The 24324-nt window shown below is 45.2% G+C and overlaps 1 protein-coding gene across 1 annotated transcript; it reads left to right on the forward strand.

The window, feature by feature from the left end:
- The first annotated feature begins 878 nt into the window (after window positions 1-878).
- LOC129031630 (coiled-coil domain-containing protein 167-like) lies at window positions 879-24294 on the forward strand. Its single transcript, XM_054478141.2, has 2 exons — window positions 879-1019; window positions 23773-24294. The coding sequence occupies exons 1-2, from the start codon at window positions 879-881 to the stop codon at window positions 24052-24054; spliced, it is 423 nt and encodes a 140-aa protein (XP_054334116.1). The 3' UTR covers window positions 24055-24294.
- The last annotated feature ends 30 nt before the right edge of the window (window positions 24295-24324 follow it).

The raw sequence follows: 24324 nt of genomic DNA on the forward strand, positions 1-24324 counted from the left end.
GAGGTTGGATGCCTGCCTGACCTGGCCTCGCCAATGCTGGGTGTACAGCAGAGGGGATAGCCTCAAATCAGGCCATCAGAAGAGTGGTGGGCAATCTCAAAGAGAAGGCACAGCTGGGAGGAAAGTTTTCCATCTGCCCTGAGTAGAGGGAGGAGAAATAGGTCAGGCCAGACAATGTAGGGGCTGTCCGCAGACAGTGATCTGAAAATCAATCACTTCTGCGTTGGGCAGAGGCTAGGTCAAATTTTCCAGAAAGGGCAGAATTCCCAGTTGGATAAACGATTGGGACATAGAAAAGACACATCGTTGGGACAGGGGAAGAATCACTGAACTTGGAGATGAAAGATCTGCCAATTCCTGTGCGCTGGGTGGGCACCTTACCTAAACTCTCTGAGTTTCAATGTCTTCAACTGTAAAGTGGGTCAATGAGATGAAATAAGAAAATCTGTTTTGCAAACTATTCTTAGATTGTAGCCATTGATATTAATAAGGGCTAATTGTCTGGCCCATAGTAGAGTTTTGGGGCAGTGTCTATTGAAGAATTCCTAACTTTTATCTTGTAAGGACTATTATGCACTTAGTGAAATTTAATCCCATAGCCATCCTATGAGTGGCCATTGGGAGCTCCTTTTACAGTTAAGAAGACAGTTTCTAGAGCTTCCAGAACTCATTCATGTACATTCCAGTCCCTGCCAGGGGAGAGTCAGCGTGTGATGGAGCGCTGGGCCTGTGCTCATCTGACCCCGGCTCCCCAGCTCCTTCTTCGCCTGCTGTTTTCCATCTCAGCCTCCTCTTCATGGAGGGGTGAAAGGAAACCAGCCCCTGCCCCACTGATACCCATTCACAGAGGCCGTTTTTGTGGCCAGCCTGGGCTCGACATGACCAGCGTGGCAATGTGGACCTCTCTCCGCCGGCGCTGCCCATGTCCAGGCCCCCGCGAGCGCCTCCCCTGCTTCTCCAGCATTGTCCGAGGCCTGGCGGAAGAGAGGCTTCCCCGGTGCTTCCCGCGGCCTGGGAATGTACAATGAAGTCACCAGCCTGCGAAAGAAAAGGCCTCTGTCTCCCGGGTGACGGGGCTCCATTCGGGGATACGCATTATGCAGCCCTGGTCCTCACAAAGAAAGTCGCGACTGTTCGGGGCACATCATCTGGCCTGGCAGCTCTGAGAGGGGACATTTCATTTCCGCTCTGCATGTTCCCTCCTGCCCCCTGAATAGCTCTGGGCTGTGTGGCCACACAGTGACCCGCTGCCTTTCTGCCAGGATGGTGTGAGCCACCTAGAGAGAAAAGTCCTGATTAGCACTTTCCCACGCGTGCCTCAGCCTGGCCAGGCATCTGCTGCAGGCAGAGGCATTCCTGTGGCTTTGGGGTCCACAGTGGCTGTTGCTCCAGGCCCGGACAACAAGCTCTTACAGGCAATAAGAGACATTGCCCTGTCTTGGTTCTTGAGGATAAGACCACAGGAGCTGTGAGCCCTGAGCGGGGGTCTGGCCATAATGAAGGCCAGCAAGGCAGATGGTCAGGGCCAATGCCATGTCCACCCAGCAAAGCCAGAATGGGGACCAGGCTAGCTGCTGGGTTAGTGCAGAGCAGACAGCAGATCCTAGAGGGGCAAGATGAGACAGCACAGACCAGACCAACGCCAAGTCCAGCAGCAGTGAGCAAGGGGTAGACATGCCCAAAACAGGGAAGTCAAAGTCTGTCTTGATCAGCTTCTCAAATGGACTAAGGGCCACCTGTGTCAGAATCACAAAGTGAGACTGTTAAAAATACACAATTCAGGTTCCTACCCCAGACCAACAGAAAAAGAAGCTGCAAAGCTCTGGCCTGGGAATGGACATTGTGAATAAAAGCTCTAGAGGGGCCACTTGAGCTCATTAAAACACATGTATGCCTAGTGTTCCATTACTGGAATGCTGAGCATATGGGAGTTATTTATTTCCTACTGCTCAAGGTCATCACCAAGGTCTGATTGCAAAAACTCAAAAAATAGCAACCTCAGGCATAAATGGGTTAAACTAGAAAGAAGTGTGTGAAAACAAGCTCATAGGTTGCTTTTTCTAGACAGTGGGAAGACCAGAACCTTTTAAAGTATTTTTTAATCTCCCTTCTCTCATCTTATTATTTATTTTGCCTCTTTTCACTGCTATTTTAACCACCCCATCCTAGGCAACCAGGCCAATGGATAATATGCATCTCGTTATTTAGATGTAACCTTAGAAAGTGCCTGTTTCTTGGTGTGTACCTGTATGACTTCCACAAATAAAGTTGCCTTGCGTAGCTGCTTCTTAATTTTTTCTTTTTTCTTTTTCTTTTTTTTTTTTTTTTTTTTTGAGATGGAGTTTCACTCTTGTTGCCCAGGCTAGAATGCAATGGTGCAATCTCAGCTCACTGCAACCTCCGTCTCCCAAGTTATGCCAGGCTAATTTTTGTATTTTTAGTAGAGATGAGGTTTCACCATGTTGGTCAGGCTGGTCTTGAACTCCTAACCTTAGGTGATCTGCCCTGCTCGGCCTCCTAAAGTGCTGGGATTACAGGCGTGAGCCACCGTGCCCAGCCTGCTTCTTAATTTTTTCATACTGCACGAAGTTCCTAAGGTGCATTCATGTGGCTAAGTGCACCCCTCCTCCATCGATTGGAAGGACTACACAGATCCCTGTGGTGTCTGCCACATTCTATCTCATCACCCCCCCAAGTGATGGGTGCCCAGTTGTCTTCACACCCCACCACATACACATAAACACACTGGGCTATGCCCTCTTCGACACAGAGAAGATTGTTGGTGGTATACGTCTGCATATAAATTCCACAGAATCCCACGGAATTCCAAGGACATGCTTAATTGAACTCTTCCAGATTGATCTCTCAAGGAATGTACCAGTCTACACTCCTAACATCAGAGCATGGGTGTCCCCGTAGGCCACAGCCCCGCCAACATTAGCGCTATCCAGCTGCTATTCTTCCAATTTTTGCCAGTCTAATAAAGTGAGGTCTCATTATAGTTTTAATTTGCATTTCTTTTTGTAAGGGAGTTGAAGTATCTCTTCACGTGATTGTTATTCTTTGAGTTTTTTTCTTCTGTAAATTGCCTGTTCATATCCTTGTCTTGTTGGTTTGCAGTATTTCCTTACATATTCTAAGTATTCTTTCCTTTTCAATTACAGACAAATGCCTTTTCCCACTTTGATATATTTTTATTAATTTTATGGTGTACTTTTTAACAATTGAGAAATAAATCACATGTTGTACAGTTCACCCCATTAAAGTGTGCAATTTAATGGTTTTTAGTATATTCACAGAGTTGTGCAACCAGCACCATCATCAATTTTGATAACATTTGCATCATCTCCCAAATAAGCCACATACCCATTAACAGTCAGTTCCCAGCACCCTGTCCTATAAAATAACTAATCTACTTTTTGCCTCAATAGATTTGTCCATTCAGGACATTTCGTATAATGTAATTATATAATACACAGTCTTCTGAGGCTGGCTTCTTTCACTTAGCATAATGTTTTCAAGGCTCATTTGTGGTAGCATTCATTAGTACTTCATTCCCTTTTTTTTTTTTTTTTTTTTGAGACAGGGTCTCACCCCATCTCCCAGGCTGGAGTGCAGTGGCGCTATCTCGGTTCCCTGCAGCCTCAACATCCTAGACTCTGGTAATCCACCCACTTCAGCCTCCCAGGTAGCTGGGACCACAGACATACACCACCATGCCAGGATTTTTTTTTTTTTTTCCACCGTGTTGCCCAGGCTGGTCTTGAACTCCTAGGCTCAAGAAAGCCACCTACCTCAGCCTCCCAAAATGCTTCATTCCTTATTGCCAAATAACATTTCTTTGCTTGACTATATCACATTTTGTTAATCCATTCATCAGTGAATTGACTTTTGGGTTGTTTTCACGTCTTGGTTATTATGCATAATGCTGCTATGAATATTCATATATACAACTTATTTTATGGAAATATGTTTTTATTTCTCTCTAATGTACACCTAAGAATGGAATTATATAGTAACTGTGTGTTTCACATTTTCAGGAGCTGCCAAACTGTTTTCCACGGTGGCTGCACCATTTTACATTTCCACTCGCAATGCGTGAGGGTTCCAGTTTCTCCACTTTCTCACCAATCCTAGTGACGTCTGTCTTTTTTATCACAGCCGCCCTAGTGGGTGTGATGAGGCATCTCACTGTGTTTTGATTTGCATTTCCCTAATGGCTATGACATTGGGCATCTTTCATGTGCTTATCATCCATTTATACATCTTATTTGGAGAAATGTCTATTCAGATCCTTTGTTCATTATTAAACTGGGTTTTTTTCAAGTAGTAAGTAGTAAGAGTTTGGTGTACTTTTTGAACAACAAAAGACAAAATCATCAATCTGATATAATCACATTGGTTTTCTGTTTTGGCTTGGTGTTACCTTATAGTTTGTGATATTGAAATTTTGTTTTAGAAGTCCTTTTCTTCCCTAGGTCAAAAGGATACACAAATAATTAATTTTACAATTTACCCTTCACATTCAGGTCCAACTGGATTCCACCTTTGTGTGTGATGCTGGACAGTAATCTAGTTTCACTTTTCTCCATAGAGATGGCCAGTTCTCCCAACACTATTTTCTAAACGGCCTGTCTTTTCCCATTGATGTATGACGCCACCTTTATTACATGTTAGATTTCCATATGCACTGATGTCTGTCTCTGAGCTCTTTATTGCGTTTCTTCAGTCTATTCTGTTCCTTTGGTCTGTTTGTGTACTCTCGAGCCAATTCCACACTCTTTTAAGCAGCCAGCCCTCTTTTGAAGGCCCCAGGGGCCAATCCCCATGGAAGCCTCTCTAGTCTTGAAGGTGCAATCCTCTCTGGTCCTGGAAATGCTTCTTCTCTTCTCCAGCTGTGCCTCTGTAATTATTTGCTTTGGAGTTTCTGCAGCACTTTGGTCATCTTAGTGCCCTCTAATTTTTCTGGGTAACTCATAATATGGCCAGGGACAGACTGCTGTGAGTTTATGGTTAATACTGTCCCAATAAGGGACCTTGGACCAAGCCTGTCACTTTAATAAGCCAAATCTGCATTCAAATAGCCCATTTCCTAAGTCACGTTTTAGGAGCTTCTGTAAAGCACAGTCTTAGTGACTAGTGCCTTGAGATGGCCCTCTGCTCTCATTATCACTAATGTTCACGCCCTGCTCCCATGAACTGACATGGTGCTGGATGCTGGGCTTGTGGGTGTGTCCAGGTGCTGTGGACAGGAGGAACAGTGCCCCATACACGGAGTCTGGATGGTGATGGGCCCTGGCAAGTGATCTACCATCATCTGTCTTTTTGTAGATGAGGTAACCCCACCCTGGGAAGTACCTGGCTGGGCCGTTCCCTATAATACACAGCCTCTCAAACCTCAAGCTTGGCTGGTGCAGTGGCTCACACCTGTAATCCCAGCACTTTAGGAAGCCAAGATGGGTGGATCCCCTGAGCCCAGGAGTTCAAGATAAGCCTGAACAACATGGTGAAACCCTGTCTCTACTAAAAAAAAAAAAAAAAAAAAAAATTGCCGGCCATGGTGGTGCATACCTGTAGTCCCAGCTACTTGGGAGGCTTAGGCAGGAGGATGGCAGGAGCCCTGGGGTTCAAGGCAGCAGTGAGCTGTGATCATGCCACTGCACTCCAGCCTGGGGCAAAGAGTGAGACCCTGTCTCAAAAAAAAAAACAAAAAAACAAAAACAAAAACAAAAAAACTTGAGTTTATAAAATATTGCCCTTAACAATTGGCTGACACTGTACAATTTTAAAAGAGCATTTCTTCATTATTGCATTAGACCCTTAGTACCTTCTGATGAAGTATTCAAGGACTTATATTGTTAGTTTCATTTTCAAGGTAGAGAAATTGAAGTGCAGAGGTGATATGTGATGGCCGTGATCCCATAGCCCAGGCAGGAGTGATGGGCAAGCCCAGGAAAGACCTCAGCATTTCTGACCTGCTCTATAGGACTATACTAGTCAGCCAGGACTCCCATAACAAAATACCACAGGCTGGGCAGCTGAAACAACAGAAACTGGTTTCTCACAGGTATAGAGGCTGGAAGTCCCAGACCAAGGCCCAGCAGGGCTAGTTTCTGATGAGGGCTCTTCCCAGCCTGCTGACAGCCACTCTGTCCACACGTGGCCTTTCCTCTAAGTGTGCACAGGGAGGGGACATCCTCTCTGGTGTCTCTTTTCATGAGGACACTAGTCCTATCAGACCTTTACGACCTCCTTTTACCTTAATTACCTCCTTAAGACCTCATCTCCAAATGCAGTCACATCAGGGGTTAGGGCTTCCAACCTACGAACTGGGGAGACCACCCAATTCAGTCCATAGCATTGCTGTAGCAAATTACTACAAACTCGGTGGCTTAAAACAACATAAATTTACTCTCCCAGTTTTGGAGGGTCAATGTCTAAAATCAAGGTTTCCACAGGGCTGCATTCTTTCTGCATACCCTTCAGGGTAGAATCCACTTCTTTGCCTTTTCCAGTTCCAGGAACCGCCTGCATCCCTGGCTCGTGGCCCCTTCCTTGCAACACCACAACCTCTTGCTCCATCATCTCAGCTCCTACTACTCAGTCTGATCTCCTGCCTCTTATAAAGACCCTTGTGATTGCATTGAGCCTCCCAGATAACCCAGGATATAATCTCCCATCTCCAGATCCTCAGCTTAACCCCCTCCGCAGTCACTTTTGCCACATTGGGGTCATACTCACAGCTGTCAGAGACGAAGGTGTGGACCTTTAGGGATCATCATCAGTTTCCCACACTCACTTGACTCTCCTAGACCATGCCCCGCTGTTCTGTAAGATGAGGAAGTAGAATGAGAAGATCTCTAAGGCCCTGGCAGATTTCTTCCTGTTGTGGCTTGTGGTTCGCCATGCTCAAAAGGGCAATGTCTGATTTGCTTTCACAGACACGTCATCTGCCAGCTGTGCTTCTCTGGCTGGGAGCACGAATGAGGTTACAGCTCCGTTAGCCCACAGTTTTTTTCCTTGTACCGTCCTTGCACCTTCTCTGAACTCCTCTGTATCTGTAGTTTTACTTCTTAACATTATTTTCTACTCTAGAAAAACTTCAAAATGGATACATTTTGCTCAAATGATAGGCAACGTTCCCTGTTTGGTCATTTCTGCTCTTTCTTGAAGGTACTCATTTACTCATTCCACAAGTGTTTGCCAAAGGTCTGCTAGCCCCACACACTGTGCAGGCTGTGCAGACTGATTGCAGACGCAGCCACAGGTCAGCACAGGAGACTGAGAAGTGCCTTCAGGACACCAGGCACATCCGTCAGGGACCAAGCAGGAAATAGTCCAAAGGAAGAGACTCTAGAGAAAGGATTCTTTACGGAGGTATGGGTGGGGCTGGGGGACCACACAGGAGATGGCGGGGAACCCCGAGACTTCTCACAGTAGGCAGTGCCAACTTCCCTATGACTAAAGGAGCAAGGAAAGGCAGGTGAGAGCTGGAACCTAGAGGAGAAAGCTGTCGTCATGAAGGGTCAGAGCTACTGTCAGAGGTGGGATGTCAAAGCAGGGGGTGGTGGGCAGAAACACCCCAGCCTCTCTCTCTCTACCTCCCGTCCACCTTACACCAGTGCCTCTCATTGGCCAAAACCAACCAGAAGCCAATGGGAAGGGGAGCCCAAGAGATGCAACTCAAGGAGTTAGTCTTTGGAGGCACAGAGAGGACAGAGAGCAGCAAGAATGGATCCTGTTGGGGTGAAGCAGGAACCAGGAAAAAGCAGACTCCTGCTTTCCAGCCTGACTCCGTCACCAACTGTAATAGCTTTGCCTCCTTGGGCAAGTCATTTACTCTCTGTAGACTTTCATTTTCCTCACCTAAAAGTGAACTGTGGCATGGAAATCTACTAGTTACAGGATGATCTCTACCACCTGTTTCGACTTTAATAATCTGTGGTTTTAGATACACACAGAAAGGTAGAAATATGCAGCTATAGATACATAGAATATATTCAACACACTGCTGAGCCATATGTTTGTTTTCTGTAAATATATGAAATACTGTGAAGACGTGACTTTCTAGGCATCCTCATGTATAAATACACCGACTGGGCTTCCCTCGGAATGCACCGTTTAAAGCTGACTTCCACAGAGTAAGGAGGAAAATCAGCAAACCGCTGCGTGTTCTAGCATTTGGTGGGCCAGATTTCTCTGGGGGTAGAGGGGGAGACGCTCAAGCTTTCTCAGGATTTTAATCTTTACGTGGACAGCTGTTGTAGAAAAATAACAAAGCTCGTGAAGCAAACTGCTCCCTAACGTGACAGTCTTCTCCTCCAACAAGCCGTGCATTTCCTGGCGGGGAAGGCAGACAATTAGAAACATCCACACGAGGAAGAGTTTTTGCAGAGCGAGGACCGCAGCAGTGGTGGTGCCTGCCTCCCAGGAAGGGAATGAAATGAGGCCTCTCGGCGCGCATTCCGGATCGGGCATCGGTATGTGACGTCACCAGCACAATGCTATTTCCATCTGTGTGACAGTCTAATAATACCTTCGAACAGAAACAGACAGCCATCGGCAACATAAGATACCACAATGCACTGGAGAATGTGCTGGAAGCCAGCTCTCCCTTGCCGCTGGGTGACATTCCCAGTTGTTAAACCGGCGGCCCTGGGCAGCCCTGAAGCTGGGGGTTGCCCCCTTGCTAAAGGTGCCTCGTGGCCTCCTGCCATGTGGGATTTGCTTTGCTTCCTTACCCCTGCAGCCAAAGATGTGCCTCTAAGAAATGAAGACCTCCATCTGTATGAGTCGAAGTCCTCAACCAACCAGGAATCCACCCTAGGAAGAGAGGCTAAGTCCCCCAGACAAGCCTATGGTTGGAGAAAATGAACTGTTAACACTTTGAAATGCAGTACTGTGGTTTGACCATCAGCAGCAATGTCAGCTGTGACCATCGGGATGACAGACGGTAGCAGATTCAGAGACAAGATCAACCCAAAATGGGAAGAATGGGATTTTCGAGAAGGTGCCTGTCAAGGATGGTCTGCGAAAGGCTCTTCTTTTCTTGTTTGTTTGTTTGTTTGTTGTTATTGTTGTTTTTTGAGACGGAATCTCACACTGTCGCCCGGGGCTGGAGTGCAGTGGCGCGATCTCAGCTCACTGCAACCTCTGCCTCCCAGGTTCAAGCAATTCTCCTGCCTCAGCCTCCTGAGTAGCTGGGATTACAGGTGCCCGCCACCACACCTGGCTAATTTTTTGTATTTTTAGTACAGACAGGGTTTCACTATGTTGGCCAGGCTGGTCTAGAACTCCTGACTTCATGATCTGCCTGCCTCAGCCTCCCAAAGTGCTGGGATTACAGGCATGAGCCACTATGCCTGGCCCGCTCTGCTCTTTTTAGAGATGGCGCTCGTCATGGGTACTGCAGCCTGGTTTCAAGACAGAGTTACCAGAGGAAAATAATGACCACTGATTAAAAGGGATTGGTTGTTAGTTCAAAAATAAATACAGGCATGGACATTTCTGGAATGATATACGGGTAATAGCCTACCCCTGGAAAATGACAGGAGTCCCTCAGGGGAAAAAATTGAGGTCCTGAGATAGGAAGAAGAATTTTATCTTCATTTTATATCTCTTAGTTGTCTAAATTGTTGGCATGGGCATTATGACTTTTTTTTAATTGGAAAACGCTCTTGTAAAGCACTCAACCACGCCACAGGCTCTGGGCCTCAGGTTTTCAATGAGAAAGCCGTCACTGCAGAATAGTTTTCAGAAACTCTGCGATGTCTGCATGAGTCACACAACCCTGGGGAAGGTGCGATGAAAGGGTTCAGTTAGAAGTTATAGAATCTCGCCGGGCGCGGTGGCTCACGCCTATAATGCCAGCACTTTGGGAGGCTGAGGCAAGCAGATCACAAGGTCAGGTGATCGAGACCATCCTGGCTAACATGGTGAAACCCCGTGTCCACTAAAAATACAAAAAATTAGCTGGGCATGGTGGCATGTGCCTGTAGTCCCAGCTACTCGGGACACTAAGGCAGGAGAATCACTTGAACTCGGGAGGCAGAGATTGCAGTAAGCCAAGCTCGCACCACTGCACTCCAGCCTGGGCGACAAAGTGAGACTCCATAGCGGGGGTGGGGGAGAATAAAGAAGTTATAGAATCCAAATAAATCAAATCAAAAGGCGATCAAACATCAAAAGACAGGCCTCTCTCTATGTGTTCACATGCTCAGTTTATAGTGGCAACCAATGACATCCAAAGAGGGCAGAAGGTCCTGCGATGGGGTCAGCTGAACAGGAGAATGGATTTTCCTTGCAAGAGAGTACGTTATTGTGGGCAGTGCAGCCCCTGCCAGCACTTCCTATTCATATGAGGTTTCCCCTGGTAGGTCCCTTTTGGTTTCAAAGCCTTCCATCAGCCCCTGACATTCTTCCAAAGAGTGGAAAGACAGCAGAGGAGACCTCTGGGAGCCTGTGCTGACATGGTTTGGCTCTGTGTCCCCACCCAAATCTCATGTTGAATTTCGATCCCCAGTGTTGGAGGTGGGGCCTGGTGGGAGGTGACTGGATCAAGAGGGTGGTTTCTAACTGTTCAGCCCCATCCCTCTAGTGCTGTCTCACGATAGAGTTCTCACAAGATCTGGCTGTTTGAAAGTGTGTAGCACCTCCCCCTTCTCTCTCTCTCTCTGGGGCTCCACCATGGTAAGACATGCCTGCTTTCCCTTCACCTTCCGCCAGGATCTAAGTTTCCTGAGGCTTCTCTAGAAGCAGAAGTCTGTACAGCTCACAGAACTGTGAGCCAATTAAACCTGTCTTTAAAGTAAATTACCCCATCTCACATATGTCTTTATAGCAGTGCAAGAATAGACTACTGCATGTATTGACCTCGGATTTGAGTATTGTCAGGCATTCTCTCCACTACCTTATGACTCAGAGTTGTTACTCATAAGGGTGGAATTTAAGGCTTACAAAAGCCTTGATTTGGAAATACTCCACCATGACCATTTCACCTTTGGACCACAGTCCAGATGACCTGTGCTCTAAGGTTGTTCTTGAGCTTTCGTTTCAGGTTCAAATCGGCCTCTTTCCAACATCCAGACTCCATCCTTTTTTCCAAGCTCGCAGGCCATAGCTCCTGACCTAACTCTGGAACTTAATCACATTTTCTCCCCGAGTTCAGATGCTACAATTTCTTGAACCAAAAGTTCTAGGTCACCTGTCTTTCCCCTAGCTCCAGCTAATCTTGGCCAAAAAACTTCACTGGATGTGAATTAGAAATTTTAAGTAATTCAAATGTGGAAAAAATTCTGAAAAAAACTTGCAAATGGTTGCAAAACCATGCAACCATTGGTGCATGAAAATTACTAATACTCAAAATATTATGTATGTTCATTATGAACCAAACTATCATCTCAACCAATTTGCTTTCCATTGACCATTTTGCTTTCTCCCAGATGGCTTTCTGGCAAATTGCTTTCAACTATATCATTTGCTACCCTGACCCTGTCCCAGCCAAATATTCACACAACTTTGTCATGTCACTCTTTTGCCCAGAACACTGCCTCCCCCACCGGTACCCCAGCTTTCCACTCCTACATCTTCCCAATCACAAAACGTCCATCTATACCTGCCCTGCCTCAAGCTGGGGAAAGGCACCTGAATGCATTTCTTCCTGTGACCTATCATTCCTCTCTTCCAGCCCTGTCACAAAAACTCTGGTTACGTTTCCTCTAAGCTTCCTCTAGCCAATGCCCATTCTACCAGTCCTCTGTTCCATGAATAATTTAATTTCTCTCATTTTGGGGACTATAACTTAACTCTCTCCTCTCCAGCTCTGCGATTCTGAAGATGAGCATTGAGGCACCACAACACATGAGATATACCCTCATGTGCAGGAAGTCACATACAATATTCTTCATCCTACAGAACCTTTCCCAATTTGGGAGGCAGGTCCTAGAAACTGCTTTCTGAAACTACATTGAGGACAGCCCTGCAGGTCATCACCACCTAACAGAGTTTTCTTCCCCTCTGGTCTGTGATTTTTATTTAGCTTTTGGATTTCTCTCAATGAATTGAAAGCTAGAGAGTGAAAGTTGTAGAGAAAGAGAGAAAGGGAAGTAGAAAACTAGAGCACTGGAGTATCCTAGTCATAGAATTTCAGATGCATCAGCGATCTGAAACATCATTATCCAAATGCACAAATTATCTTTCTTTTTTTCTTTCTTTCTTTTTTTTTTTTGAGACAGAGTCTTGCTCTGTCACCCAGGCTGGAATGCAGTGGCATGATCTCGGCTCACTGCAACCTCTGCCTCCCAGGTTCAAGTGATTCTTCTGCCTCAGCCTCCTGAGTAGCTGGAATTACAGGCGTGCACCACCACACCCGGCTAATTTTTGTATTTTTAATACAGATGGGGTTTCACCATGTTGGTCAGGCTGGTCTCAAACTCCTGACCTCGTGATCCACCCACCTCGGCCTCCCAAAGTGCTAGGATTACAGGCATGAGTCATCACACCTGGCCCACAAATTATCTTTCTATCAGCCTCTACTTGAAGACCTGTGAAGGGAGGAACTCATTTTCCCATTTTAAGACTCCTATGGTTTGATTCCTCATGTCTCTTTCTTCTCTTTTTCACACTCAAAATGTCTTTTTTTGTTGTTGTTGTTGCAGGTTTTTCCTCCTCCTTATAACAGATACCTTTTCTTATTAACTCTAGGTTCCTTTTACACCTTTTGTCTCTATTTCTACAATAAGTAGTATTAGTGAAGATTATTTTACCTGTTAGCTACAAAAACCTACTAGCTTAGACAAAAGAGAGAAGTTATTGGAAGAACACCGTGACAGTTGATGCGGTGGAATGAGAGGTTAATGAACACCAGCACGGGACGATCAGGATGCAAAGCAGCTGAAACTACCAGAGCTGGGACTCCAAGTGTGTGTGTCTTTCTCATTCTTCTCCCATCTCAGCCTCATCTCTGCTTTCCAGCCTCATTCCCTATCAGCCTGAGCTGGCTTTCCCCATGTGGCTGGAAGAGTGGTGGCCAGCACCTGCCATGTGTGAAATCTTGGGTCTCCCATCATCAGAGACAGACTCCACCTTTACAGGTGCGGTGTGAGAAGTCCCAGGGACTTTTAGATGTGCTGAGCAGCCTGGCTTGGGTCAGGTTCTCAGACCAGATCCGTCAACGTCGACCTGAGTCAATGAGTGTTAGCTCCCGGCCCTGAGTCCTCTAACCATAGGATCTCAAGCCCACCCACACACTGGAGGGAAAGTGCTCTCGCCAGGAGAGAGATGAACAGACAAAACAATACTTCCCTATGTAAGTGCACATTCTATGTAATAATAACAGCTATGACCATAGCAAGGAATATTGGCTGGCTGAGTTGGGCCAGATTCCTGGTGTAGATAATAGTGCCTGCCATTTGGATCGTTTGCACTTAGAATTATATTTGTATAGGATGATAGGCAGATAGTGGCCCTCCCCATGAAGATATTCATGTCCTAATCCCCAAAACCTGGGAATAGGTCACATTACATGGCAAGGGGAAATTACGGTTACTCATCAGCTGACCCTAAAATGGAGAGATTGTCCTGGATTATCTGGTAGCAGCCCCTGAGTGGGTCTAATGTAATCACCAGGTTCTTTAATGTGAAATAAAGTGGCCAAAGAGTCGGAGTCAAGATGATGTGCTGTGAGAAACATGAATTTGGATGATTCTGGCTTTGGAGATGGAAGAGGACCATAAGGTAAGGAATGCCAGTGGCCTCTAGGAGTATGAAAAAGGCAAGAAAACAGATCAACAGATTCTCCCCTAGAGCCTCCAGATGTAAAGCAGCCCTCCCAACACCTGATCTTAGCCAGTGAGATCCATTTTGGAATCTTTCTATATAAATTCTATAATAAATTTGTGGCTGGGTGCAATGGCTCACGCCTGTAATCCCAGCACTTTGAGAGACCAAAGAGGGATGGTTGCTTGAGCCCAGGAGTTTGAGAACAGCCTGGGCAACATAAGGTGACCCCATCTCTACCAAAAACAATTTTTTTTTCATTGGCCAGGTGTGGTGGTGCATGCCTGTAGTCCCGGCTACTCAGGAAGTTGAAATGGGAAGATCTCTTAGGTCCGGGAGGTCAAGGCTGCAGTGAGCTGTGATTGCAGCATCGCACTCCAGCCTGGGCAACAGAGCAAGACTCTGTCTCAAAAAAAAAAAAAAAAAAGTAAAATAAAATAATAAATAAATAAATAAATGTGTATTGTTTTAAGCCTCTGAGTTTGTGATAATTTATTACAGCAGCAATAAGAAACTAATACAAGCCATTCTCCCATGCCTATGTGTTTCCAAAAAATTGTGCTCTACCCCATTAATATATACAATTTTGTCAATTAAAAATGTACAAAAATACCAAAAAAATAAACTAATGTGCATAGTAGTGAGGTTATAAAGAGAAGGTTTTAGTTCGGAGAGAAGGGTCATCATAGCAGATAAATGACGAGGAGCAGCAATTCCTTTCTGCAGCCTTCAGCCTTTGAACTAGGCTTGGGGCCCTGTGTTTAGAGGGTTTGGGCTGGGTGCTGAAGGAACTGCTTTCATGAAAGAACACTGTGAGTCTCCGAGCAGAACAGAGCATTGAAAGGTGACATGACAAAGCATGTACAAAGCATGAACGGGGGGAAGGCCCTTCTCTTTACCTCTCTTCTGAACCAGTTCCACTCTTGACTCACAAAAAGCCATCAGCTTTAGAGACGCCTGGAGGCAGCATCCTTGGCATGCCCATGTGCCCAACATGATGAAAACCACCAGCCAGGAGAGCTGTGAGGTCTTGCAGGCAACAATAGCCAACAAATAAGAGCCAGAGCAGAAAAGAAAAAAAAAATGAGGCGGATGCATGTACACAAAATACTGCAGACAATTACAGGAGCTGCCCATGGAGTCCTTCCATGAAGCCAGTCCAAGACCCCAGAGTAAGAAGCACTGGAACTATCCTTCCTTGCATTTTCCCATTAAACCTGCTCAGTTCCAGAGGACATGCACATGAGCAAGATAAGGAAAGCTGTGGGCATGCCATGACCATCACACACTCACTCTGACTTTCTTAGCTTGTTATGACCTTGATCTCATGCTCAGCTCCTGTACTCTTAATATTTCTTTGTTTTATTTTTCTTTCTTTTTTTTTTTTGGAAAGACGGTCTCACTCTGTCACCCAAGTTGGAGTGCACTGGTGCAATCATGGCTTGCTACAGCCTCAAACTCCTGGGCTCGTGCAATCCTCCCACCTCAGCCTCCCAAGCAACTAGGTGATATGCTTTGGATTTGTGTCCCCATCCAAATCTCCAAATGTCCAGTTGTAATCCCCAGTGTTGAAAGTGGGGCCTGGTAGGAGGTGATTGGATCATTGGGACAGTTTCTGATGGTTTAGCACCATCTTCTTAGTGCTGTCTCGTGATAGAATTCTCACAAGATCTTGTTGTTCAAAAGTGTGTAGCACCTCTCCCTTCTCTCTTGCTCCTGCTCCTGACAAGTGAGACAGACATGCTTGCTTCCTCTTTGTCTTCTGCCATGATTGTAAGTTTCCTGAGGCCTCCCTAGCCATGCTTCCTATACAGCCTGTGGAACTGTGAGTCAATTAAACCTCTTTTCTATACAAATTAGCCAGTCTCTTTATGGCAATGCGACAATGAACTAATACAGAAAATTGGGACCAAAAGTGAGGCATTGCTATAAAGATACCTGACAATGTGAATGTGACTTTGGAACTGGGTAACAGGAAGAGTGTGGAGGGCTCAGAAGACAGTAAGATAAGGGAAAGTTTGGAACTTCCTAGAGACTTGTTAAATTGTTGTGACCAAATGCTGATAGTGATATGGACAATGAAGTCCAAGCTGAGGAGGTCTCAGATGAAGATGAGAAACTTATTAGGAACTGGAGCAAAAGTCACCTTTGTTATGAGTTAGCAAAGAGGTTGGAGGCATTGTGTCCCTGCCCTAGAGATCTGTGGAATTTTGAACTTGAGAGAGATGATTTAGGGTATCTGGAGGAAGAAATGTTTAAGCAGCAGAGCACTCAAGCTCAGGCTTATATGCACGAGCAAAGAGATGATCTGAAACTGGAACTTAAGTTTAAATGGGAAGCAGAATGTAAAATATTGGAAAATTTGAAGTCTGGCCATATGGTAAAAAAGAAAACCCCATTTACTGGGGAGGAATTCAAGCTGGCTGCAGAAATTTGCAAAAGTAAAGAGTGGCCAAAGGTTAATAGCCAAGACAGTGGGGAAAATGCTTGGAAGGTATTCCAGAGATCTTGACGGCAGCCCCTGCCATCACAGACCCAGAGCACTAGGAGGGAAGAATGATTTCACGGGCCAGGACCATGACCCTGCTGCCCCGTGCAATCTCAGGACACTGCTCCCTGTGTTCCAGCCACTCCAGCTCCAGCCATGGCTAAAAGGGCCCCATATATGTCTCAGGCTGCTGCTCCAGAAGGTACAAGCTACAAGCCTTGGTGGCTTCCAAGTGGTGTTAAGCCTGCAAGTGTGTAGAGGGCAAGAGTTCATGCTTGGGAGCCTCTGCCTAGATTTCAGAGAATGTATAAAAACACCTGGATTCCAAGAAGAAGTCTGCTGCAGGGGTGGAGCCCTCACGGAGAACCTCTGCTAGGGCAGTGTGAATGGAAAATGTGAGGTTGTAGCCCCCACACAGAGTCCCCACTGGGGCACTGCCTAGTGGAATTGTGAGGAGAGGGCCACCATCCTCCAGACCCCAAAATGGTAGATCCTCCTACAGCTTGCACTGTGTGCCTCGAAAAGCTGCAGACACTCACTGCCAGTCCATGGAAACTGCCCTGGGGCTGTACCCTGCAGAGCCACAGGGGCAGAGCTGCCCAAGGCCTCGGAGCCCACTCCTTGCATCAGTGTGGTCAGGATATGAGACATAGAGTCAAAGGAGATTATTTTGGAGCTTTGAAATTTAACAACTGCCCTCCTGGGTTTCAGACTTGCATGGGGCCTGTAGCCCCTTTGTTTTGGCCAATTATTTTCTTTTGGAACGGAAGTATTTACCCAATGCTTGTATATCCATTGTTTTTATTTCACAGGCTCATAGACAAAAGGGACTTGCCTTGTCTCTATGAGACTTTGGACTGTGAACTTCTGAGTTAATGCTGAAATGAGTTAAAACTTTGGGGGATTGTTTAGAAGGGATGACTGTATTTTGCAATGTGAGAAGGACATGAGATTTGGGAGGGGCCAGGGTGGAATAATATGCCATGAGGTAGAATTGGCTCTGTGTCCCCACCCAAATATCATGTTGAATTGTGATTCCCAGTGTTGGAGGTGGGGTCTAGTAGGAGATGATTGGATCATGGAAGTGGTTTCTTATGGTTTAGCACCATGCCCCTAGTGCTGTCTCATGATAGAATCCTCACAAGTTCTGGTTGTTTGAAAGTGTGTAGCACCTCCCCCTTGCTCTCTTCATCCTGCTCCCACCATGTAAGACACGCTTGCTTCCCCTTTGTCTTCTGCCATGATTGTAAGTTTCCTGAGGCCTCCCCAGCCATGCTTCCTGTACAGCCTGTGGAACTGCGAGTCAATTAAACCTCTTTTCTTTACAAATTATCCAGTCTCAGGTAGTTATTTACAGCAATGCAAGAATGGACTAATACACTAGGACTATAGGTGTGTGCCACCACACCTGGCTAATTTTTTTATGTTTAATTTTTTTTGTAGAGACAGAGTCTCACTGTATTTCCTAGACTGTTCTCAAATTCCTGGGCTCAAGCCATCCTCCTGCCTCAGCTTCTCAGAGTGTTAGGATTACAGGTATGAGTCACCACACCTAGATTTGATATTTCAATATAGTCTCTCAACATTTATGCATAGAGTTTAAACACGTGATCATCCCATCATTTGAATCTTGGCTTTTTCCAGTATTGCCTTTAGGGAGAATTCCTCCCCTCTCCAATACAATTCCCTGTCCTCAGACTCTTGATTGGTGTCCTTGTCAGGCAAGCCAAGCCTTTGCAGAAAATGGGGATTTGAAGTAAAGAGTAGACTTTGACCCAGATCCTTGTCGCTAACCCAATTCCCGAAGCCATTAGAGGAACGGGAAAAAATTCACCCACATTTAAAACAGCCTACAACTTTCTCCTTCTCCAGCAGTGACTGAAATTCTTTAAATGTCTAATTTTAATTTGGTACATTTATCAGTATTTCTTAACTCTCATGAACTTATTCCAATCCTATTATGCAGAGATGTAGATTCAAATACATGTCTATAATTTGCAACAGTTAATCCTTCCCTGAATCCAATGCCCCAAGGCTAAACCTGGCTTTGAGATGTCAGAACCGATTAATGACAAAAAGGTAACACTTGCTGAGTGTGAATATTTCAGTTCATTTCTGCAACAGCTCTCATTGGCCATTTTTATCAGAAGTCATCCCCCAATGATTCTCCATTTCTCTCAGACGAGGACTAGCACAGTGAAAAAAACATAATCTTTGGCACCAGACAGACTTGGGTTTCAGTCCCAGGCTTGTAATTAATAACTATAGGATCTGGGCAAACACATTACTTCTGAGCTTCTTTATCTGCCAATGGCGTCATGATTGTTTAACTTTCAGGACAGTAGTGAGACTTAGAAATACGTGACTAGAATGGCATGATGTGTCTGTGTCATGCCAAACTCCGTGCCTCAGGTCTTCCGTGGGGTATCCGGTCTATTTCCCACCTCCATTGGCCCTAACCCCCCTCACTGGCTTTCCAAAAGCAAAAGTAGCCTCCTTGTATGGTAACCCTGAACTTTGCCTGGATCCCTTTCAATCAAAAGGAAAGAATGTTCTCCTGCCCATTAAAGGAGTGTGACATTTTCTTGCAGCCATTGATCACTGCTCAGGATTCTATTAGGAACTTGATGTTCCTTAGCAACCCCCTAGCAACAGAAGCTTACCTGCAATTGCATAAGGCTTTCCAGAAATTGTTTTCTAAAAGCACACTTATTCCTTCCCAACATTTTTACCCTCAAGGAAATAATTTCTCTTTATTGCTTTTCCTGATCACAGAAGTAATACAAACTTGCTTTAGAAAATTGAAGCAATACACAGGTAAAGAAAGTAAAACTTCCTGGCTGATACTACTCTGTTCTCACCCTTGCACCCCGCCCCCAGGAAAACCTCCCAATAGATACTGTTAAACGAGGTTGGGGAGGTGGTGCTTTTGGTTGGTTTTTGGGGTTTTTTAATGGAGTTTAAGTTACTTTCATGGGCAATATGTGACAAAACTTTTTTTAGGTGTCAAAAATAGAAGACAGTTTCCCTTTTCTTTTAAGGAAGTGACTACCACAATGCCTGAATTCTGGGTTGTTTTGTTATTGTTGTTTTTTTTCCTTTCTTTCCTAGACAATAAATATTTCCTTTATCCTGAATTTAAGGAGACTGACAAAAGGACAGACTGTGGAAAGACTGTGAATAAGTTTGCCCAACCCAATGAGTGGTGTTGGAGTGTGTGGTATAAAGACCAAAATGAATTAGCATAAAGGTCAAGATGACATGGTCACTCAGTAGCTATCATGGCAATAAGATGAGCTGGAATCCTCTGTACCTGAAAATAATAAAGCTGCTTTTTAAGCCTTAATGACAGTCTAAATGGATGCAATTAAAGCTAAAAGGAAAAATAGGCTCTCTCGACCTCACGCACATCTTAAAACAGTCCAGAACTATTGTCTTTCTACCACAGTTAGGGCTGAGCTAGTGGAATTTCATATCAACCAGCACTGAGAAAACTAGTGTAACAGACTGGGGTCTGGCCTCTGACTTCAGAAAAGCTGAGCACCTTAACTCCAAGTCTTCATGTCTAAAAGTCAATATTAAAGGTCATTTATCCTATATGGATAAGATAAGATTGAAATCATGCTTAAATGACTGTAGGCTTCTCCAAAGAAAGAAAAAGGCTGCATTTGTGTAATTACCCACTCATTCAACAAATATTATTCAGAATAAAATCTTAATCAGACCCTTTGTTAGGTTCTTAAGATTTCAAGATTAATAAGAAGAGACAAGTTGACAAATAATACTGCAGTTACCACAAAAGGCATGCTGCAGTCATGGAGAGTACTGGATTTACAAAGGCAGTGAGTATAGATTAAAATAGAATATGTACTAAAAGCACTTTGGGAGGCCAAGGCGGATGGATCATCTGAGGTCAGGAGTTCGAGACCAGCCTGAGCAACATGGCGAAACCCCGTCTCTACTAAAAATACAAAAATTAGCCAGGCATGGTGGTGCCACCTGTACTAGCTACTCAGGAAGGCTGAAGCAGGAGAATCGCTTGAACATGAGAGACAGAGGTTGCAGTGAGCCGAGATCGCACCACTAATCAACTAATTATCAACTAATTATCTGGATCGGGGATCCCTTTCTGATAACAAAAAACAGTCATTTATTCTCACACAGCTCTGGAGGACAGCAGTCTGAAGTCAAGGCATCAGCAGGGCCGTCCTCTTTCTAAAGGCTCAGGAACGATCCTTCCTGGCCTCTTGAGTTTCGGGAGGTTGCCAGCACTCCAGCCTTGGTGGAGCGAGACTCCTTCTAAAAAAAAAAAAAAGCCACAAGAACAAGAATGTACAAACCTCTACAAATGCATCAAGGCATTTTCTCATTAGACACAGCTACGAGTTGTCTGCTTAGCAACTTTTCATTTAAAAAAGGTAGGGAGTGGCTTGATTTGTGTATTGTTTCTTAGTACTGCTGTAACAAATTACCATAAACTGAATGACTTCAAACTGTCAGAGGCGTTTGAACCAGGACACCACCATCTTGAATAGGAGCTGGGTAAAATAAGGCTGAGCCCAACCAGGCTGCATTCCCAGGTTCGGCATTCTAAGTCGCAGGATGAGACGGGAAGTCAGCATAGGGTACAGGTCACAAAGACTTGCTAATACAACAGGCTGCAGTAAAGAAGCCGGCCAAAACCCACCAAAACCAAGATGGCGACCGAAGTGACCTCCGGTCTTCCTCACCACTCATTATATGCTGCTTACAATGCTTTAACATGCTAAGAGACACTCCCACCAGTGCCATAAGAGTTTACAAATGCCACGGCAGCGTCAGGAAGTTACCAGGAACTGAGGAACCCTCAGTTCCAGGGATTGCCCATCCCTTTTTTGGAAAACTCATGAATAATCCACCCCTTGTTTAGCATATCATCAAGAATAGCCATAAAAATAGCCAACCAGCAGCTCTCAGGGCTGCTCTGCCTGTGGAGTAACCATTCTTTTATCTCTTTGCTTTCTTAATAAACTTGTTTTCACTTTACTTTATGGACTCACACCAAATTCTTTCTTGCCCAAGGTCCAAGAACCCTCTCTTGGGGTCTGGATCGGGACCCCTTTCTGGTAACAAAACAACAGTCATTTATTCTCTCACAGCTCTGGAGGACAGCAGTCTGAAGTCAAGGCATCAGCAGGGCCATCCTCTTTCTAAAGGATCAGGAAGGATCCTTCCTGGCCCCATGGAGTTTCAGGAGGTCGCCAGCAATCATTGGCATCCCTTGGCTTACAGATCCATCACTTCAGTCTCTGCCTCTTTCTTCACATGCCTTTCTCTCCTGTTGGTCTGTCTCTTTCTCCAAATTTCCCTCTTTTTAAATCGACAATAATCAGCTTAGATGTAAAGCCCACCTTGATACAGTATGACCACATTAAGTTTGATTACATCTGCAAAGATCCTATTTCCAAATAAGCACATTTGCAGGTTCCACCAGATGTGAATGGGGAGTATTACTATTCACCCTAGTACAATTTGTAACTGCGTAGAAGGAAGCGTTTGTTTTAAATTGCCACCTGAATTTCAAGTAACCTTGAAACCCACTTTTCATTGGCTGGTTGTTTAACATAAATGCTTTCAGGGTAAAGAGCAACCACAATTAATTTAAGGTCAACTAATTATCAGAAGGAACCTGCGTTCTGAAGATAGGGTCCTAGAAGAGAAGAGACCTCTTAATTTCAGCCTGATTTAAGTTATAGGTCATAGAGTAACCAACCATCCCCATTGGCCTGGGACTCTCCAGTTTTTGCTCTGAAAGTCCATAACCCAGGGATCCCTCAATATCAGGCAAACTGGGGACAGCTGGTCACTCCCCACCCCCAAGTCTATGGAAAGGCAACACATCTTTGAGAAAATAATTAAGTTACCAAAACATGGACAACAGAATTAAATATCCACCCTATACATTTGTTCTTAAAGTGTGCTTATATTCAATTAACTGATTAAAACGAAGGTTTGGGCCAGACATGGTGGCTCACACCTGTAATTCTAACACTATGGGAGGCTGAGGAGGGCAGATTGCCTGAACTCAAGAGATAGAGACCAGCCTGGGCAACATGGCAAAACCTCGTCTCTACTAAAAATACAAAAAATTAGTAGTGGTGCACGTCTGTAGTCCCAGCTACTCGGGAGGCTGAGGCATGAGAATCACTTGAATCCAGGAGGCAGCAGAGATTGCAGTGAGCAGAGATTGCACCACTGCACTCCAGCCTGGGCAACAGAGCAAGACTCTGTCTAAAAAAAAAAAAAAAAAAAACGGGTTGGTTGGAATTTTGGTATCAATACAGTCAGCACTCAATGAATAAATATTAAGTGGATGTGTGGATGCCTGGAATAGCTTCATATGACTACAGTGTGTCCAACTCTCCAGGAAGCAAAAGATCTGGAGCCCGGTCCCTATACTAACACCTGTCTCAGATCTGGAACGTTACCACACCTGAGGTTCATTTCCTTTAGATCTTAAAAGCAAAGTTTGAAACTCTTCTTGGTGCAAACATCTTTGGAAAAGGATGCCCTGCAATTGTAAAGTCTGGCCTTAGGAAGGGTTGCCCGGGCTCAATACTATGGAAAGTCCTCAGGGGACACAGCAGAGGGCCAAAGGCCATAAAGGAAAATCTTTGGAGAAAGTCTTGTAGTACAAATTGTAACATATAAAACATAATATAGAAGAACAGCCCTGCTCTTATTGAAGAGTTTGTAAATCTCTGGTATGGAAGAGAATAAATAGGATTTTAATTTCACATCTGAGCCCTGGCATTCATATCTTAGGGCAGGCAAGTCATTTAATCTCATTGGACCTCAGCTTCCTAAGCTGTAACGTGAGAAAAAGAATCTGTGCCTCCCAAACTCATAGGGTTGATATGAAGTATGTTAGGTGCTTTGAATCTTGAAAGCACAACTCAAATAGAATGTATACTATGAGAAAGAAATAGAGAAAACTTTACTCAGCTGTCTGCCCTCAGTGTAGCTGGAACAGGATATCAGTTCTACGACTTAAGAAATTTGGCTGGGTGCAGTGGCTCACACCAGTAATCCCAGCACTTTGGAAGGCCAAGGCAGGTGGAGGTCAGTGGTCAGAGGTTCGAGCCCAGGCTAGCCAACATGGTGAAACCCTGTCTCTACTAAAAATAAAATAAAATAAAAAATAGCTGCACATGGTGGTGGGCGCTTGTCATCCCAGCCACTTGGGAGGCTGAGGCAGAATAATTGTTTGAACCCCAGGAGGCAGAGGTTGCAGTGAGCCAAGATCACGCCACACGCCAGTCTGGGGCAATGGATCAAGACTCTGCCAAAAAAAGAAAGAAAGAAAGAAAGAAATTCCACTGCCTCCAGCCTGCATTATAGTTCCAAAATTGTAGATTCCTTCCCCAGATGGAAATAATCCTCATAATACCTACATCGTATTTAAGGATTTAGTCGGGGCACGTCCAGTGATGACTGGGGGATCCTAGCAAGTAACATGACTAAAAAAAAAGCGGGAGAATCTGGGCGTCGCTCTAGAGATCATTGGGCTAGAGGAGAAGCTGTCCCAGTGTCGGAGAGACCTGGAGGCCGTGAACTCCAGGCTCCACAGCCGGGAGCTGAGCCCAGAGGCCAGGAGGTCCCTGGAGAAGGAGAAAAACAGCCTAATGAACAAAGCTTCCAACTATGAGAAGGAACTGAAGTTTCTTCGGCAAGAGAACCGGAAGAACATGCTGCTCTCTGTGGCCATCTTTTTCCTCCTGACGCTCATCTATGCCTACTGGACCATGTGAGCCTGGCACTTCCCCACAACCAGCACAGGCTTCCACTTGGCCCCTTGGTCAGGACCAAGCAGGCACTTCAAGCCTCAACAGGACCAAGGTGCTGGGGTGTTCCCCTCCCAACCTAGTGTTCAAGCATGGCTTCCTGGCAGCCCAGGCCTTGCCTCCCTGGCCTGTTGGGGGGTTCCGGGTCTCCAGAAGGACATGGTGCTGGCCCCTCCCTTAGCCCAAGGGAGAGGCAATAAAGAACACAAAGCTCAAAAAAAAAAAAAAAAAAAGGAT

The sequence above is a fragment of the Pongo pygmaeus genome, chromosome 11 (assembly GCF_028885625.2).
Source record: "Pongo pygmaeus isolate AG05252 chromosome 11, NHGRI_mPonPyg2-v2.0_pri, whole genome shotgun sequence".
Classification (NCBI taxonomy): Eukaryota; Metazoa; Chordata; class Mammalia; order Primates; family Hominidae; genus Pongo; species Pongo pygmaeus.